Source organism: Nicotiana sylvestris, chromosome 6, assembly GCF_000393655.2.
Source record: "Nicotiana sylvestris chromosome 6, ASM39365v2, whole genome shotgun sequence".
Classification (NCBI taxonomy): Eukaryota; Viridiplantae; Streptophyta; class Magnoliopsida; order Solanales; family Solanaceae; genus Nicotiana; species Nicotiana sylvestris.
This window is the reverse complement of record NC_091062.1, coordinates 155,573,475-155,592,595: the sequence shown is the minus strand read 5'-3', so window position 1 is coordinate 155,592,595 and position 19,121 is coordinate 155,573,475. Positions and strand designations below refer to the sequence as shown.

Here is a 19,121-nt window from a genome sequence, read left to right as displayed (position 1 = left end):
GAATAAGAAGAGAAGAGATACGAGTGAAAGTAATGCTTCAATATGTATGTCCACCAAAATGTCTGTCTTTGTTGAAAGGAAAGTATGGCTTCCTTTAGTTCTTCTCCAAAGTCAGGAAATAATGTCTTTGTGAGGTATAATTCAGAGTAAGCCAGTTGCCACATTAAAAAATTACTGATTCTCTGTTCTCCACCAGCTCTTATGAGTAAATCGGGTTTAGCAAACTTGGCACACTTGGTAGCAAGTTCTTGTTCCAATAATTTGTCATCGATACCCTCCAATTGTAGAAGACCATACTTTACTTTACTGGCAATGTTCTTGGTTGCTTCTAGTATGCCATAGTGTCCTCCATAGTTCAGTGCCATCATAAGATGAAGTTCTTCGTTGGCTTTGGTGGCCTCCTCTGTTAACTCTATTGCCACGACCCAAACCGATGGGCCATGACGGGTGCCTGAGTCCTACCTGTCAAACACCCCTAGGCATGCGTCTAAGATATGAACCTGAATAACATCTGCTGCATTACGAAAATAACATACGTGAAGGAAATCTGCCATCAAGGCATATGTACGTATACATGTAGAATACAGTGGGCGAGCCGGCAAGGCTGCTATAGACAACTATACATCCAAAACTGAAAGCCGTCAAGGCCACATACAACCCAACTAGACATACTGTCTACAGACCTCTAAATGGAAACATAACTGTACAAAGACGGGACTGAGCCACGTCATACCCATATATATATATATATATATATATATATATATATACAAACGTATCGTACCAAACTCAAAAGCAGCTCCGTATCAAGTGGAGCTCGCTAACTCTCGCTGAGCACGCCAACTCTCGCTGATAAGGGATCCTAAGAAGGGGGACCGTCAGCTTGCCTACCTGCACCCGCGGGCATGAAATGCAAGGCCCGTGAAATAGGGCGTCAGTACGAAAAATATACTGAGTATGTAAGGCATGGAAATTAGTACGTAAAAGACATAGATGAAACATGGAATACAAAAATACCTTAAATCTGAATAACTCTGTAAATTCTAAAACGTTTATAATATCATGCACATGCGTATAAATGTCGTGCCATGCATAGGTATAGATGTACATAATATCATCAAGCCACCGAGGGCATCCCATCATATCGTCTCGGCCACTATGGGCACATCATCAACATATACCAGCTAATCAGGTGGTGGTGCGTACATAACGCCATAACCTCTTCCTATATCCCATATACATATACATATACATACATATATACGCATATATAACGTCGTCTGAGTCATACTTTAGCCACTGTGGGCAATATCATCATCATATACCAGCTGATCAGGTGGTGGTGCGTATATAACGCCGTAACCTTTTCCCATATCCCATATACAGATGTTTATGTATATACGCGTATATAACGCCATCTGGTCATGGGTCAATGCACATGTATAAATGAGTGAAATGCATGAAAAATATGTAATAATCTCAATATTCCTTCCGGATAAACTTTTTCAACTGTGTATTATTTTGGAACCCATGGACAGAAGATAATAATATTTTTCATGGGGAATCAAGAGTATAGACACCCCTACTATTTCTATGAATAGAGTAATTTATGGAAACTGTGCGTTTTCTCGTTTCTTTAATATTATTGGACCATGCCAAAAGAAAGAAGGGAGGACCTTAACATACCTGTTCCTAGAATTATTTGAACGAATCTGCTTCCGCGAAATATGGACGAAATTTTCGCTTGAAATCTTGAAACGAAATTTGGACGAATTTTTTGATTCTGCTCTCTAACATTTTTGTGTACTAAAGACATAAATGGATTTAATCTTAAAGTTAACTTTGTTCCAATCGTTTGAAGTCTTGATTTTGGACTTACACTTTCTTGGTTTCAAGCCCAAGTTGTGTATTGAAGCTAAGACAGAATGTTGAAAAGTCTTTCTAAGACTTATTCTTTAAGTCATGGTTTTGGTTATTCATAGGTAACCACATGGATTTAATGACTTATGAGTCATGTCTACCCATGGTGGCTTTATGCCACGTGGAAAGGTGGTTAATTATTAATTTTTTTATCGACTTATTAGTTAATTAGGTAATGCCCTGTTACCCGATAATTAATCAATTACCCGCATAATTTAAAAATTATCACAAATTACTTAAAATTCTATTTATTTTTAAAATACTTCATATATACTTTATATATTATATTATCGTGGTCATATAGTACCTTGCATGGTAATAGTTCATATTTATCTGGTATTATTGCTCGACCCATATTTTTTTTCAAATTGGCCACTTTCACCGAAACTCGTTTTCTTTAATCAGTGTACCCCTTTATCCTTCATAACACTTATTTATCGCTTGTTATAAATAGCGTAAATACGTTAACGTAAAGATGATCTCATCCCCGAGTCTACGTCGGTTAACTGAAAACGAAATTTTAACGTACGAAAACGCGAGCTGTAACATCCTTCCTCCCTTTGAAATATTCGTCCTCGAATGTTCAACTCCCCATGATCCATATAACTTTGGCAGGGTCGCCTTTGTAACAACACTACTACCAACTCTTCCTGTAGAAGCTTAATAATCCAACGCCATACCGGACCACAATTATCAATAACGACAATGGCCTCACATGATCAACGACAATAACCAACACAAGAATTTATACACACACCTTATGATTATGACGTCTCAGTCAGACCCTTCTCTGGAGGAGGAAATAAGTAGGGATATCTAGACTTCATGTTTTCCTCGGTCTCCCAAGTCATTTCTTCCACATTGTTATTTTTCCAAAGTACTTTCACGGAGGCTACCTCCTTATTCCGTAACTTGCGGATTTGTCGACCTAGGATGGCAACCGGAATTTCCTCATATGATAAGTCTTCTATAATCTGTACATCATCCATGGGCACCATTCAGGTAGGATCTCCAATGCACTTCCGTAACATAGATATGTGAAAAACCGAATGGACAAACTCCAATTTCGAGGGTAATTCTAACTCATAAGCTACTTGGCCCACTCTCCGAATGATCCTATAAGGCCCAATATACCGTGGGCTAAGTTTGCTTTTCTTGCCAAACCTTATCACACCCTTCATAGGCGACACCTTTAAGAATACCCAGTCATCAACCCCGAACTCTAAATCTCGTCGCCGCACGTTAGAATATGACTTCTGACGACTCTGAGCTGTCAATAGTCGATCCCGGATAAGCTTTACTTTTACTTTTTCTATGGCCTGCTGAACAAGGTCTGGCCCATGTAATTTAGATTCTCTAACATTGACCCACCTTATAGGCGACCTACACTTCCGTCCATAAAGAGCTTCGTATGGAGCCATCTGAATATTGGAATGGTAACTATTATTATATGCGAACTCAATATGCGCAGATGATCATCCCAGCTACCTTTGAAGTCTATTACACAAGCTCGTAACATATCCTCCAGTGTTTGAATAGTACGCTTAGCCTGTCCGTCTGTCTGGGGATGAAATTCTATACTAAGACTTACTTGAGTCCCCAATGCTTTTTGGAAGGACCTCCAGAAGTTAGCTGTAAATTGAGCTTCTCTATCCGAGATAATAGATACAGGGACACCATGCAGTCGTACTATCTCCTTGATATAAAGCCTCGCATAATCCTCTGAGGAATATGTAGTCCTGACAGGCATAAATTGGGATGACTTTGTAAGCCTATCAACAATCACCCATATTGAATCGAACTTACGCTGGGTACGAGGTAAGCCTATGATGAAGTCCATATTGATTATTTCCCATTTCCAAGTCGGAATCTCCATCGCCTACAGCAATCCACCGGGGTTTTGATGCTCAATCTTAACCTGTTGACAGTTAGGACACTGTGCAACAAATTCTGCTATATCCTTTTTCATTCCGTCCACCAATATACTTCCTTGATGTCATGATACATCTTTGTCTCTCCTGGCTGGATAGAATAACAAGAATAATGAGTTTCTCCCATAACCTGCCGACGCAGCCCTATAACATTAAACACACATAATCGTCCTCGATATCTAAAGACCCCATCTTCTGTAGTTTCAAAAGGCGTATTCTCCTTCTGAAGGGTGGTATCCCTATAATGAACTAACACAACATCCTTGTACTAGCGTTCCTTTACTTCAGTTACTAAAGAGGATGTTTCCGTATCCTGAAGAGTAATTCCAATGTCACCTGAGTCCAGTAACTGAACTCCAAGACTAGCTAGCTGATGAACCTCATGGGCTATTCCTCTCTTTTCTGGCCGTAAATACGACAGGCTACCCATATATCTACGGCTAAGGGCGTCAGCTACTACGTTCGCCTTCCCCCCGATGGTATAAAATATCAGCGTCATAGTCTTTAAGTAACTCCAACCATCTCCTTTGACGAAGATTCAATTCCTCTTGCTTGAAGATATACTGGAGGCTCTTATGATCCGTATAAATATCAACATGAATTCCACACAAGTAGTGCCTTCCATATTTAGTGCATGAATCACCGCGGCTAACTCTAAATCGTGGGTCGGGTAGTTCTTTTCGTGCTTTCTTAGTTGTCTAGAAGCATAATCCACAACCTTACCATGCTGCGTCAACACACAACCCAATCCAATTCTTGAAGTGTCACAATAGATAACGTAACCATCGGTCCCTTCTGAAAGCGTTAGAACCGGTGCTGAAGTTAATCTGTCCTTTAAGGCCGGGGAAAATTCCGTTCACAAGCGTCGGTCCATTGAAACCTAGTTCCCTTCTGAGTTAACTTACACGGTTATCCTAATCTTGTATAATTCAGGAAATTCTTCGGAGGCCCAAACTTCATCTTTTATCCCTCACAATTACGCCCTTATCCCACTATTAGGGAAACATTTCATCTATTCTAAACGTTACTAGTCTTAGACTTCTTTGAGTTCATTCGGGCTATACTGAGCCTTCTATAACTTAGAGAAACCATCAGCTCTCGTATGAACTTATTCCCAAGGACTTATCCATTATTGTTACCTTTTTACTCATCTTTTCTTATCCTTCCTCTTGTCTTCCTAGAACCTTGTTGTTCTACCATACTTTAGCTTGCGACCTACACCTATCTATTTATACTTATTCGCAACCTTTCTTTAACCTGCCTGCACCATAGATTTCCTTATGTTATTCCGGAACATCAAGCAAGACACCACATACCACTTTGGTCAAAGGTGCTTAGAAGAGAAGAAAATTTCGTTACAAGTTTCTTGTAATAACTTGCCAAAAGAAGCTACGAACCTTTATCGGTGTTGTGGGTCTAGGCAAAGTCTTCACCGCCTCAGTCTCTTATGTATCCACTTAGATGTCTTTACCCAAAATAATATGCCCAAGGAAAGCTACATAGTTCAACCAGAGTTCATAGTTAGAAATTTTTGCATACAACTTCCCTTCTTGTAGAATTCTGAGCACAGTACGCAGATGATCTGCATGCTCAGCCTCTGAACGAGAATAGACCAACATATTATCAATAAATACAATTATGAACAGATCTAAAAAAAGGCCTGTACACACGGTTCATTAAATCCATAAATACTGTTGGGGCATTGGTTAGACTGAACGACATAACCCGAAACTTAAAGTGCCCATATCTAGTCCTGAATGCAGTCTTCAGAATATCTTCATCCTTAACCCTTACCTGATGGTACCTAGACCTCAAGTCTATCTTTGAAAAATACTTGGCACCTTGTAACTGATCAAATAGATCATCAATTCTTGGGAACGGGTACTTATTCTTGATCGTCACCGTATTCAGTTGCCTATAATCAATACACATTTGTAAGGAACCATCTTTCTTTCTTACAAACAACACAGGTATTTTCCATGGTGATGTACTAGGTCTGATAAAACCTTTTTCAAAAAAGTCCCTTAGTTGTTCCTTTAACTCTTTCAGCTCTGCGGGGGACATTCTATAGGGAGGAATAGATATTAGGTGAGTATCTAGTAGTAGGTCAATAGAAAACTCAATTTCTCGCTTTGGCGGGAGACCCGAAAGCTTATCGGGGAAAACATCGGGAAACTCATTCACCACAGGGATGGATTGAATGGTTAGTGACTCTACTTCCACATCTTGAACCCAAACTAAGTGAGAAATACAACCCTTTTTGATCATCTTCCTTGCCTTGAGATAGGAAATAAATCTACCTCTCGGCGATGCCGTGTTACCTTTTCACTCCAAAACAGGCTCTCCTGGGACTGAAATCAAACCGTCCTTGACCTACACTTGATGTTAGCATAACAAAAGGCCAACTAATCCATACTCATTATAATATCAAGTCCTACCCAACCGAACACTATGTACCTTATTCTTGTTTATTATCAAATCTATCACGGGTCATTACAGCGACATCCATATATATATAAGTAACAATATTAAGACTTAACTCGCATAATTAATTTAGAAAAAGGTTTATATACATAGGGGTCGACTACGCCATAGACATATCATACCCAAAAACTATATATATGATACTGTCTGCAAAACCTCTAAGTAGGCATAACTATAATATATACAAGTCGGGACGAGGCTCCCTACATCCTTATAAAACAACCAAACACATTTAAAATCTTGACTTGGTAATATTCCAAGAAGAGGTGGAACTCACAACCAAAAATTGACACTTGGAGGAAGTCTATAATAGAGGGTCCTTGCCTCGTCCTATATAAAAACCTCGATCGGACACACTTCGAAGCGAAATCTTCATGTCCTTATCAATTACCTTCCTCCTTTTGGCCCGACTACTATATTCTTCCTCTGTGTATCCCATAACATACATCGACGAACCTTGATTGATGGACTCCCAAGACTGTGGACTATCTGGAACCTCAGAAGAGCTGGTGTCCTCAAATACCTTGACATAATTTTGGGCCTGAGGGAATCCCGGCTGTGCCAATCCATGCACTACTCCCCTCATACCCTGATCAACGAGCTGTGAAACTAAGGGCCTTGGTGAGGTCGGAACTCCTCTCACCCAATCTACTGCCGGAGTGGTCAAAACAACTCGAACGGATGACTCATATGGATCCTCGGATGGATCCTCCTCAATAGAACCCATGATCTCCGATGGGTATGAATCCATAGTATAACTTATCTCTCTTTCTAACACCTTTGTAGCATTCTGACCCGTGCTAGCGGCTGTAGTCTTCGGAGGCATCGCTAAAAACGTAGCACATCGTTAGGAACATAAATCCCTATATCGCACGATCTAAGATAAGAAGAGAGGATAACATCTTATATGTCTTGTAGTCTCCTGTCTATAAGTGTGGTGCACGACACACCCATAAACAAGACTCTACTAAACACGGTCTGTAGACAACCCTAGGACAGAATTGCTCTGATACCACTTTTGTCACGACCCAAACCGATAGGTCGCGACGGGTGCCTAAGTCCTATCTTTCAAACACCCCTAGGCATGCGTCTAAGATATGAACCTGAATAATATCTGCTGCATTACAAAAATAACATACATGAAGGAAATCTGCCATCAAGGCATATGTACGTATACATGTAGAATACAGTGGGCGAGTCGGCAAGGCTGCTATAGACAACTATACATCCAAAACTGAAAGCCGTCAAGGTCACATACAACTTAACTAGACATACTGTCTACAAACCTCTAAATGGAAACATAACTGTACAAAGACGGGACTGAGTGTCACGACCCGAATTCCCCACCGTCGGGAGTCGTGATGGCGCCTACTGTCGGAGCTAGGCAAGCCGACCTTAACATACCTTTTCAACTAATTTTCAACAAGATAATAATAAAAATAATAAATTCAAGCGGAAGCCTTAATTTAACATTAAATGAACGAAAATGCGGAAAAATTAACATCATCCTCTACCCAAGATTTAGTGTCACAATACTCACGGACTACTATAAGATACTACAAATAAGAGTTTGAAAGAAAATACATAAGGAGTCTGCTTCGATACAATGAAAACAAACAGAAATAAAATAGATGAGACTCAGGGCCCACACACGCCAGCGAACTACCTAGGAGTCTCTGGACTGAAGGCATGCTCCCAATCTACTGCTACTGCGGTCCGTAAGCTACTCCCGAATTTGTGCACAAAAAGGGCACAGAAGTGTAGCATCAGCACAACCGACCCCATATGCTGGTAAGTGCCTGGCCTAACCCCGGCGAGGTAGTGACGAGGCTAGACCGGACCTACCTCAAATAACCTGTACAGATATATGTGCAACAACGGAAAGATATACAGAATTTTAAACAGATAATAGGGAGGGGACATGTTGTAGGGTGTAACAATTTAGATATAAAACCAACGAACAGAGAGATGGAAACTGAATAATTAACATCTATGAAAGAGAGAAAGTGAATCAACAACTGCACGGCACCAACCTTCGTGCTTTTACTCTCAATTCTCACCAAAACTGTCAAATATAGTGCACGGCATCACCCTCCGTGCTTTTCCTCACATAACTCTCACATCAAGGCACGGAATGACCCTTCGTGCTCAAATAATTAGAGACATGGCACGGAAAGACCCTTCGTGCGTAAATAATTAGAGACATGGCACGGAAAGACCCTTCGTGCATAAATAATTAGAGACATGGCACGGAAAGACCCTTCGTGCATAAATAATTAGAGACATGGCACGGAAAGACCCTTCGTGCATAATCGCTCTTCCTCACCCAATCATCAGTCACAACCAATCGGGGAAAGGGGATATACAACAAGATTAAACATCCCGGCAAGGGAGAACAAATCAACAATAGGTCCCGGCAAGGGAAAAATACCACACTTCCTTCTTTAACTCATTTGCTTCTCAACTATCACTTCATAATTATATTAGCAAGTAATTAGCTCAACTGTTTCACATCTTTCAAATTTAAAAGCAACTACGACTCACGGTCATGCTAGACTCCGGTGTATAGATAACCGTCACCATGCCTATACACCGTACTCCACAGTTAACACGTAGCAAATAATATCCAAATCCTAATCCCTCAAGCCAAAGTTAGAACAAACACTTACCTCGAATGCTCCAAACTCAACTCACGCTTCTAGTATAGCTTTACCTCTTGATTCCACCACCAATCCGCTCGGATCTAGTCATAAGTTACTTAATCACATTAATAATTACTAAATGAATCATCCCCAATGCATGAAAATAGATTTTTCAAGGTTTTTCCCAAAAAGGTCAAAAATACCCCCGGACCCACGTGGTCGAAACTCGAGGTTCGGACCAAAACCCGGTTACCCATTCCCCCATGAATCCAAATATATGATTTGTTTTTAAATCGGACCCCAAATTGAGGTCCAACTTCTCAATTTGTAGAAAACCTAGGTTCTACCCAAAACACCCAATTTTCCCCATGAAAATCTTTGATTTGAAGTTGAAATTATATTAAAAGATGTTAAGGGATAAAGAAATTAAGTTAGAAATCACTTACCAATCGTTTTGGAGAAGAAAAGTTGTTTGGAAAATCGCCTCTTAGGTTTTGGGTTTTTGAAAAGTGAAAAATGACTGAGATTTCCGAACTTGTATACCTTTCTGAGGACCTGGCGCGGACCGCACAAAAATGTGTTGCGGCCGCGCCGAGTGGGAGAAAAATTGGGGCTTCTCTGAACCCTTCCAGCGCGGACCGCACTGTTTTGGTGCGCGGCCGCGCTGGTTGACCTAAAACCCTAGCCCTCAGACTCAGCCACGCGGACTGCATAGAAAGGCATCGCAGCCGCGCGTCTCCAGCGCGGACCGCGCGGAAATGACCGCGACCGCGCTGGTGTCTGCAACACCTGAACCTGCATTTTCTTAAGTCCAAGACCTCCCGGGCCCCATTCAAAACTCACCCGAGCCCTCGGGGCTCCAAACCAAACATGCACACAACCTTAAAAACATCTTACGGACTTACTCGTGCGATCAAATCGCCAAAATAACATCATATACATAGGATCAAGCCTCAAACACATGATTTTCTTTTCTTCAACTTTCATAACTCAAATTCTCCATTTTTAGTCCGAAACACGTCATATGACGTCCGTTTTTAGCCAAACTTTACAGATAGTGCTTAACACATATTTAAGACTTGTACCGGGCGTCGGAACCAAAATACGAGCCCGATACCTATATTTTCTAACTCCTTTTCATTTCAAATTTTCATATCAAATTTCAGAAAAACAATTTCTTTCAAAAATTCTTTTTCTCGGGCTTGGGACCTCAGAATTTGATTCCGGGCACACGCCCAAGTCCCATATTTTTCTACGGACCCTCCGGGACCGTCGAATCACATGTCCGGGTCCGTTTACCCAAAATGTTGACCGATGTCAACATTATGCATATTAATACCAAAATTCATCAAATGTTTCACATAATTCACATATTCTAACATAAAAACTTTCTGGCTACGGGCCCGAACTACGCACGCCAATCGAGGCAACTAAAAGCGAGGTTTTCAAGGCTTCGAAAGCGCGGAACAAGGAAGAACTACGATGATGACCCTTCGGGTCGTCACACTGAGTCACGTCATACCCCATATATATATATATATATATATATATATATATATATATATATATATATATATATATATCGTACCAATCTCAAAAGCAGCTCCGGATCAATGGAGCATGCCAACTCTGGCTAATAGGGATCCTAAGAAGGGGGACCGTCAGCTTGAATACCTGCATCTGCGATGAAATGCAGGCCCCGTGAAATAGGGCATCAGTACGAAAAATATACTGAGTATGTAAGGCATGAAAATTAGTATGTAAAAGACATAGATGAAACATGGAATACAGAAATACCTCTAAATCTGAATAACTCTGTAAATTTCGAAACGTTTATAATATCATGCACATGCGTATAAATGTCGTGCCATGCATAGGTATGGGTGTACATAATATCATCAAGCCACTGAGGGCATCCCATCATATCGTCTCGGCCACTGCGGGCACATCATCAACATATACTAGTTGATCAGGTAGTGGTGCGTATATAACGTCATAACCTCTTCCCATATCCCATATACATATACATACATATATACGCGTATATAATGCCGTCTGAGTCATACTTCAGCCACTGTAGGCAACACCATCATCATATACCAACTGATCAGGTGGTGGTGCGTATATAACGCCGTAACCTTTTTCCATATCCCATATACATATGCTTACATATATACGCGTATATAACGCCATCTTGTCATGGGTCAATGCAGATGTATAAATGAGTGAAATGCATGAAAAATACGTAATAATCTCAATATTCCTTCCGGATAAACTTTTTCAACTGTGTATTATTCTAAAACCCATGAACAGAAGATAATAATATTTTTCATGGGGAATCAAGAGTATAGACACCCCTACTATTTCTATGAATAAGGTAATTTATGAAAACTGTGCGTTTGCTCGTTTCTTCAATATAATTGTACCATGCCAAAAGAAAGAAGGGAGAGCCTTAAAATACATGTTCCTAGAATTATTTGAACGAATCTGCTTCCGCGAAATATGGACGAAATTTCTGCTTGAAATCTTGAAACGAAATTTGGACGAATTTTTTGCTTCTGCTCTCTAACGTTTTTGTGTACTAAAGACATAAATAGATTTAATCTTAAAGTTAACTTTGTTCCAATCGCTTGAATTCTTGCTCTTTCTTGGTTTCAAGCCCAAGTTGTGTATTGAAGCTAAGACAGAATGTTGAAGAGTCTTTCTAAGACTTATTCTTTAAGTCATGGTTTTGGTTATTCATAGGTAACCACATGGATTTGATGACTTATGAGTCATGTCTACCATTGTGGCTTTATGCCACGTGGAAAGGTGGTTAATTATTAATTTTTTATTCACTTATTAGTTAATTAGGTAATGTCTTGTTACCCGGTAATTAATCAATTATCCGCATAATTTAAAAATTACCACAAATTACTTAAAATTCTATTTATTTTTAAAATACTTCATATATACTTTATATATTATACTATCGTGGTCATATGGTACCTTGTATGATACTAGTTCATATTTATCGGGTATTATCGCTCGACCCGTATTTTTTTTCAAATTGGTCACTTTCACCGAAACTCGTTTTCTTTAATCCGTGTACCCTTTTATCCTTCATAACACTTATTTATTGCTTGTTATAAATAGCGTAAATACGTTAACGTCAAGATGATCTCATCCCCGAGTCTACGTCGGTTAACTGAAAACAAAATTTTAACGTACGAAAACGTGAGATGTAACATCTATGCTTTTCTGTAAAGTTATGGAAAGTCTAGTTCTATCTCCAAGAACAGACACTCGTACTCCGAACCTGTTAAATAAAGTAATGAAAAAAATCGAAAAGCAGTATTTTTTTTATTTTAGTGTATATGACAGTGTTTAACTGAGTATATAATTTTAGAAGGAAGATATATTTTGAGATTTATGGTCTAAAATACGTCATTTGTGCGATGATAAATCGATCTCATTATGAGTAAAACGAAAATTTTAAAGTTAAATTATTTCTAAAGTAAATATAGACATGTGACATCTTTGGGACAAACTAAAAAAAATTATGGCGCATAAATGGGAGTAATATTGTTTAGTGTATTTTTGTTTTCAACTTTTTCACTAATGCAATTAATCGTTTGTAAATTTTAACCGATTCATAGAATCATCCATTTTATTGTCGCCGTATTTTTTTCCTTTTTTCCCCTCACAATGGGTCGTCCTAAATTTCGTTGATTTATTGATCGTATAACTATTTCTTTTTAGGGAAATTTTAGTCCATATATTATCATTACCTTTCTTTGTCTCGTGGGTCTTCATGGGTTTCTCACAACTCATAAATATTTCTTTTTATTGTATCATTAAGGTAAATCACTGGGAATATACATAAACCACCAAATTTTTTAATCAACAATATTGGAAAACTTTTTCCCGGAAGACTTTTAAAAATTGAGATAAATTTATACGCGAAAAAAGGAGGAAAGCCATGAAATTGGATCATAAAAAATTTACCTCATAAATTCTTCAAAGAACTCTTCGAACAGATGCATCAAGAAATCAACCTCCTCCTGCTAAAATTTAAATTGTTAAATTAGGAATGAGGCTAAACTTTCTAGTGCGAATAATGTAGGCGTACCTCGGAACGAGTCCAGTTTTCAGTAGAGAAAGCAAAAGCAATGAGGACTTGTATTCCCAATATGGAAGAAATGTTACAAATATTTTTGAGATTTGGAGTAAGAAACTTATGTGGCCCTCTTGCACCGGTAAACCTCTAGCCTTAGCCCATCTCCTGTTCCCACCCATTATTATAGCAACATGTTTAGGGATAATTAGTTCTGGATTATGAATTATTTGGATACGATGTCGACCATAATTATCCGATAGGCTCAGCTGTGAGTTTGAAATCTTGCAAAAACTATACACAGATACTGATGAATTCAATGGAGATGGAGATGATGATCGACGGCCCAAATTAGAGCTCTTGCATGGGAGGAGCTGCGGGCACACTAACAATTTTGTGTTCATTTCCTCAACTTTAGTTAATTGTACACAAGTTGAGGGTGGGGTGGGGTGGGGGAGGCACGTCGCAATCTCAGGGCTGATAAAGGAAACTAAGGCATATATAAGCGTACGTAAAATTTTTTGTAAGCGGCATCGACAATTTTAAAAAGTAAATAAATAAACAAATATAACATAGATGCTATATTTAAAAAAAAAAGATTCAATTTATATCAATAAAACGCAATATATTATAATATTATAGCTTTTCTCGACGAGTTTTTACTTTTTTGAAAATTATTCATAAAGCGTCATAGTACTCTATATATATAAGGCATCACACAATCTCTCATATTTAAATAAATTTCAAAGAACTTAAAATTTCTTTCATTGCGTAGATATGATTCGCCTCATTGATTCTTTTTTCCAAGTTAAATGAATTTCAGATGATAAACTTGCTTAATTTTGAAAGTTAAAAGATTTTATCTTCAAGAAAAAGAAAAGAAAAGAAAAAGATGTAGCAAAACACATATAGGAGCTCCTAAGCTTCGAACCCCTTACCTACCCTGTTCATACTTGGCTTCTTAGCCACTGGACCAAGATGCATTTCTTTTGCAATAATGTTCGTTTTATTTTTATAACGGCTATTTATAATATTATAAATTTAATAAAATATATATTTAATTAGATTTTCCGGCGAAGCGGTGTCGGATGACACTGCTTGCGCAAAGGTGCATCCGCCCCTGCATATATATGATGTGGATTAAAACATATGATCGCACGTCGCACCAATACCGTTATCTGGCTTTGGGTTAATTAGCTAATCTCCTTGTTAATTGTTACATATACATACATACATATTGCTCATCGGTTATATAAACATCAGAGTACTTATCTCTTAATTAACATTTTGAAATCCTGTTCTTACGCTTAAATCCATTTTCAAAGTCTGTTAGTGCATGTCTTCAGGTCATGGGGAATACTTCTGTTTTCACGTTTTACACTTCAATACGGTGTCTACCGAAAACAACATCTACATCTTCACACTACTAGAAAAGTAGGGTAAGATCTGTGTATGCACTATCCTCTCCGGACCTTACTTGTGGAACTATACTGGACAGAGGCGGATCTAGGATTTAAATCATATGAGTTCAATTTTAATGTTTTTAACATTGAACCCATTATATTTTTAAAGTTATGGGTTCATATCTACTATTTTTGCAATTTTAGTGAATTTTTACATTCAAATTTTGATTCATCGAAAGTTATGGGTTCAGTTGAACCCGTAAGTTATACACTACATCCGCCTCTGATACTGGATATGTTCTTGTTGTTGTTGTACTTCAATACAGTACTAGTAGTACTACTTTTGAAGAACCATCAAACCCATAAGGTCTTGGAGCACTATTATGATCCATATATACCAGATGTACCAGATATACGTAGTAGTGGTGGATGAAGTAACATATTAGTTAATGAGTTCAATTGATTCCAATATTTTCTGACACTGACGATATATAGTATTGTTTAAAATAAAATTAATTTTGAACCTAAAATATCAAAAGCGTAATGGATTCAATGGTCCGAACCTAAATGTTGAACCGTTCTAATTATTTTGAATCCACCTTTATAATAGTGCACATATTTTTTGAAATTCTGAATTCGTCGTCCCTCTTATCAACACTATGAATTTTCTTTCATATTGTGAGCACGTGATTTTTGTTTTGCGCGACAGTCGCTCCAAAAGAATAAAATTGGTCTTGCTGTACAATTTTTCGATTTCTGTACGGCACTTTGTTGATTTATTTGTGACTTTGCCCATTTTTATTTATTTACTTGATTAAAACAAAACACAAAAAATGTGTGTGTCATGCATAATTCGAACCGTAATCCGGTCGTTAAATAGAAAATCATAAATAGGCATCTTCGTCCGTGATTTTATTTTTTGTTTAATTTTACCCGTTTTGAATTATTTTAACGTGTGTGTAAATAATTGTATTAGGTGTTTATTTTAATTTGATTTTTGTATTTTTATAATAAAAGAAAAAAAAAAGGGACCCTGCCTTTCCGGACTTGGGCCAATTTATCAAAATTGGCCCAAACAAACAGCCCAAAACCCAGGCCTGCCCAGTCCAGTCCAGGTTGATACCGAGGGTGTCTAAACGACACCGTTTTAACCCAGTGTGGTCTAGGCCGTTGATCTCAGATTAATCAACGGCCAAGATCACATTTCCATAACCCACCAATGGCCCCGACCCGTTTACACCCGGACCGAACCCAAACCCTCAACACTTGAAACGACACCGTTTCACTTAAGACCATCAGATCCAAACCGTAGATCTAGATTGATCTAACGGTTGAGATCAACCCACCCACTAACTATATAAGCCCAGATCCTTACCCTGCCCCCCATCCGACACCCCAGCCTCCGTCTTCAACCTCATCCTCATCAAACCCTAGAGCCGCCCCTGTATCCCCCACCATGAAAACCGGCGGCATGAACGCCGGTGACCTTCCCCTTAACACCCTAGAACCCCCTTTGCCATCCTGAACATGGATCTGTTAACCATGTAGTTCGAATCATCCCCTAGGTCCTCGAATCTTCATTTGAAGATTCGAGTCAAAACTCGGTTTACACCAACCAACCCCAGCTTCACACCAGACACTCCCCAGACCCTCCTCGTGACCAAACCATACTTGGTTTGGTCCGAATCTAACCAGGGAAGCCTGAATCCCAGATCTAAGTTTTGAAAGTTTTGTGTTCCTCCGTCAGTGGTTCAACCGAAGAGATTAAGGTCTAATGGACTTTAATCAAAGTGTTTCTCATCTGAGAAACACTTCGTTTAAAGTCCGTTCAGCCTTAAGAAAGGCCTGACCAAGTCCGAGTTAAGGTTTTGATCTTTTGCGGTTTAAGGTGAGTTTCTTTCTTTTCTTAGTTGTTTTGGTTCGTTTGATTGTTGTAAGGGTCTGTTCGTTTTCTGTCCTTGACTTCTATCAACTGTGCTTCAACCGCTTTGCCTGAACCTCTGTTTGTTTGTATAAAATCCCCCCTCCTATTCTGATAAGACATATGTATTTGTTGTACAATAATTGAGCTTCAAATGTTGACTGAGCAATTGGTTCCTCGAGTACCACTTTTCTCAGTCAGTATAATTCGAATTATGGGTCGATACTGTTAAATGTCGGATTTTTGGTTACGATTGTGTATGTTAATGCTAATATAGTCGAGTCGACATGTGTCGTCAATTAGTTTCAGTTATCCGAGCAATAACAAGTCGACCTACTTCTGCTAAGCATTGTTTGGATCAATTAAGAACTCAGTTTGTTTACTTATAGTTGTCAATTTGAATCAGTAATGTAAAAGGAATGTTTTGTTTAAAGTTCTGAAATGGAGGGCATGTGCACTTAGCACAGCATGTGCATTGGTGCACCTCATGTGCCTTGTGCACAGCCTGTTTTCCTGCATAAAAGGGCTTTCAATTTTAAAATGGTTTGACAGCATATGCTGTCAGATATATTCTACTGCCCATACTTGCTTTTAGTTAATAAAATGGAAAAGTTGAATCTGCCAGGGAATGTGAATGGGGTCTAATACTTAATTAGCTAAAGTTGGGATGGAAAATGGGAGGCACATGGGAGGGGTATTGGTGATAATCTATCAGGCTGTAAAAGGGGTAATATGAAGGCTTATAAAAGGGAGGACATACAGAGATAAGGGGGGAATCAGAACTGAAAAAGAAAAATACACACACTGTGAGGAGTTTTGAAAGAGAGAGCTGATAGAGATACACAGAAAAAGCATACAGAGATAGAGAGAGACACTGAGAGGGAACATCTGAGAGTTCAAATTCTGAAAACAGAAACTGGAAAAGTTTTCTCTTTGATAATCCAAATAGATTTCAAATTGAGGACTGACATTAGAACTTGAAAAGAAAGGAGATAGGGAAAGGGATATCACAAAAATCAGGAATTGTCTTCTCCCTACTGTTTGTTCGATTCTCATTTTGTTCAAACTGTCCAAGTTAGTCCTGTTTTCCTTCAAGTGTCAGTTAAGTCTATTGTTTGGATTTGTGTTGTTGGCTTCCCCTGGAATTGGATTGCTTGATTCTCTGACTCCATTACTACTGGGAATTTGTCTCATTCTGCCTTTCCTTCATTGGCTTTACTGGCCTCTTGCATTGGGATTTCTGTTCTATTGGTACCTGCTGTTACTGCTGCTGTTTGGTATCGCTTCTATTGCCCTACTGACCCCTTGCTCCTTCTGTTGTATCCAATATCCAGGTACATACTAAGACTCACATTTGATGTAACAATGAAAGCATGAATCAAAAGATTTGAAGGAGTTAGAAGCACCTGTTGTATTGCTTATGAATTGCTTTTTTAATGTTGTTAAGATATGTAGTTTCTTGGTCTGTTAGCCTAATAGAGACACATTAGTAAGGTTGTACTTAATTAAAGTTTATGCCAATCTGAAACTGTGACATTTTATTCGTTTAGTAGTACATAAGATGTAAATACAATCCATGAAATGTGCAGCCATTTTAATACAATTGTTAACTCAAACTCGCTATTTAAGCATGTTTCGAATATGTAAGGGCAAATGATTGTTTAGATCTAGCTAAAGACAATACAGTTTCAAACTCTTGAGTTTCAGTTTGCGTGAAGCAGTTTACAGGATGAGTTTCAAATACCACTAGTCGCATTTCCTAAACAAGCAATTTTAATTAATCTTGTCTGAATAAGTTAAAGTTAGGGAGCTCTTGTAACAGTCGTAGCATTTCATCAATCCCATATACATTTCTTTTATCAAGTTCAAAGCATGTTTTCATGAGGTACAATGTTTCTTCAGTCCGTAAATAATTAATCGGACGATTAGCTAAAATCCGGATTTGGGCCAAACACATAGTTAAAAATAGCACGCATCTTTTCTTCTATTTTTAAGAGATAAACACATCAGAAATGTAACCGTTTTAGGATGTTCCTTCTAAAATAATGAGACGAGCCTCGCCAAATGAGATGTAAATCGCGGGGCCCTCAATAAATAACCTTGATAATTATCTAGAATTCAGGATAGGCCATTTAATAAATTTCATGGCCTTCTACAAATAATAACGCGCTAGACCCCCTTAGGCGCCCTTAATAAATTACACTATTAAACTTGGGTGCACATTGATGTGACCCGAATCCAAATCTCAACGGAGTCGAAATGTGTTAACAACTACGGGTGCATTGATTGTGACGTGGTTCGAGATGCATTTTCACGACGTTGCAATTCTATAAAAATAAATGATAATGATAAAAGCGGTTTTAAATTTAATAAAAGCATATATAGTCATAACATGTATTTGAATCAGATATTTAGCCATTATAACAATTTAAGCGACCGTGCTAGAACCACGGGATTCGAGGGTGCCTAACACCTTCCCTCGGGTCAACAGAATTCCTTACTTAGAATTTCTGGTTCGCAGACTTCATTTGGAAAAGTCTAAAAATTCCTCGATTTGGGATTCAAGATAAACCGGTGACTTGGGACACCAAAAGCCAAACCTTTCCCAAGTGGCGACTCTGAATTAAATAAATAATCCCATTTCGAATATTGTCACTTAAATTGGAAAAACTCCCTCGCGCATTTAACCCTTCGGGGCGGGCGCGCAAAAAGGAGGTGTGACAG

At 38.6% G+C, this 19,121-nt stretch overlaps 1 protein-coding gene across 1 annotated transcript; it reads right to left on the bottom strand.

Moving 5' to 3' along the window:
• Positions 1-37: 37 nt before the first annotated feature.
• On the bottom strand, positions 38-13,477 carry LOC104233457 ((2Z,6Z)-farnesyl diphosphate synthase CPT6, chloroplastic-like). The gene is given in 6 exon segments (XM_070150162.1): positions 38-65; positions 67-410; positions 12,206-12,275; positions 12,965-13,020; positions 13,089-13,199; positions 13,202-13,477. Coding segments are annotated over 6 exon segments (885 nt in total).
• Positions 13,478-19,121: the final 5,644 nt, after the last annotated feature.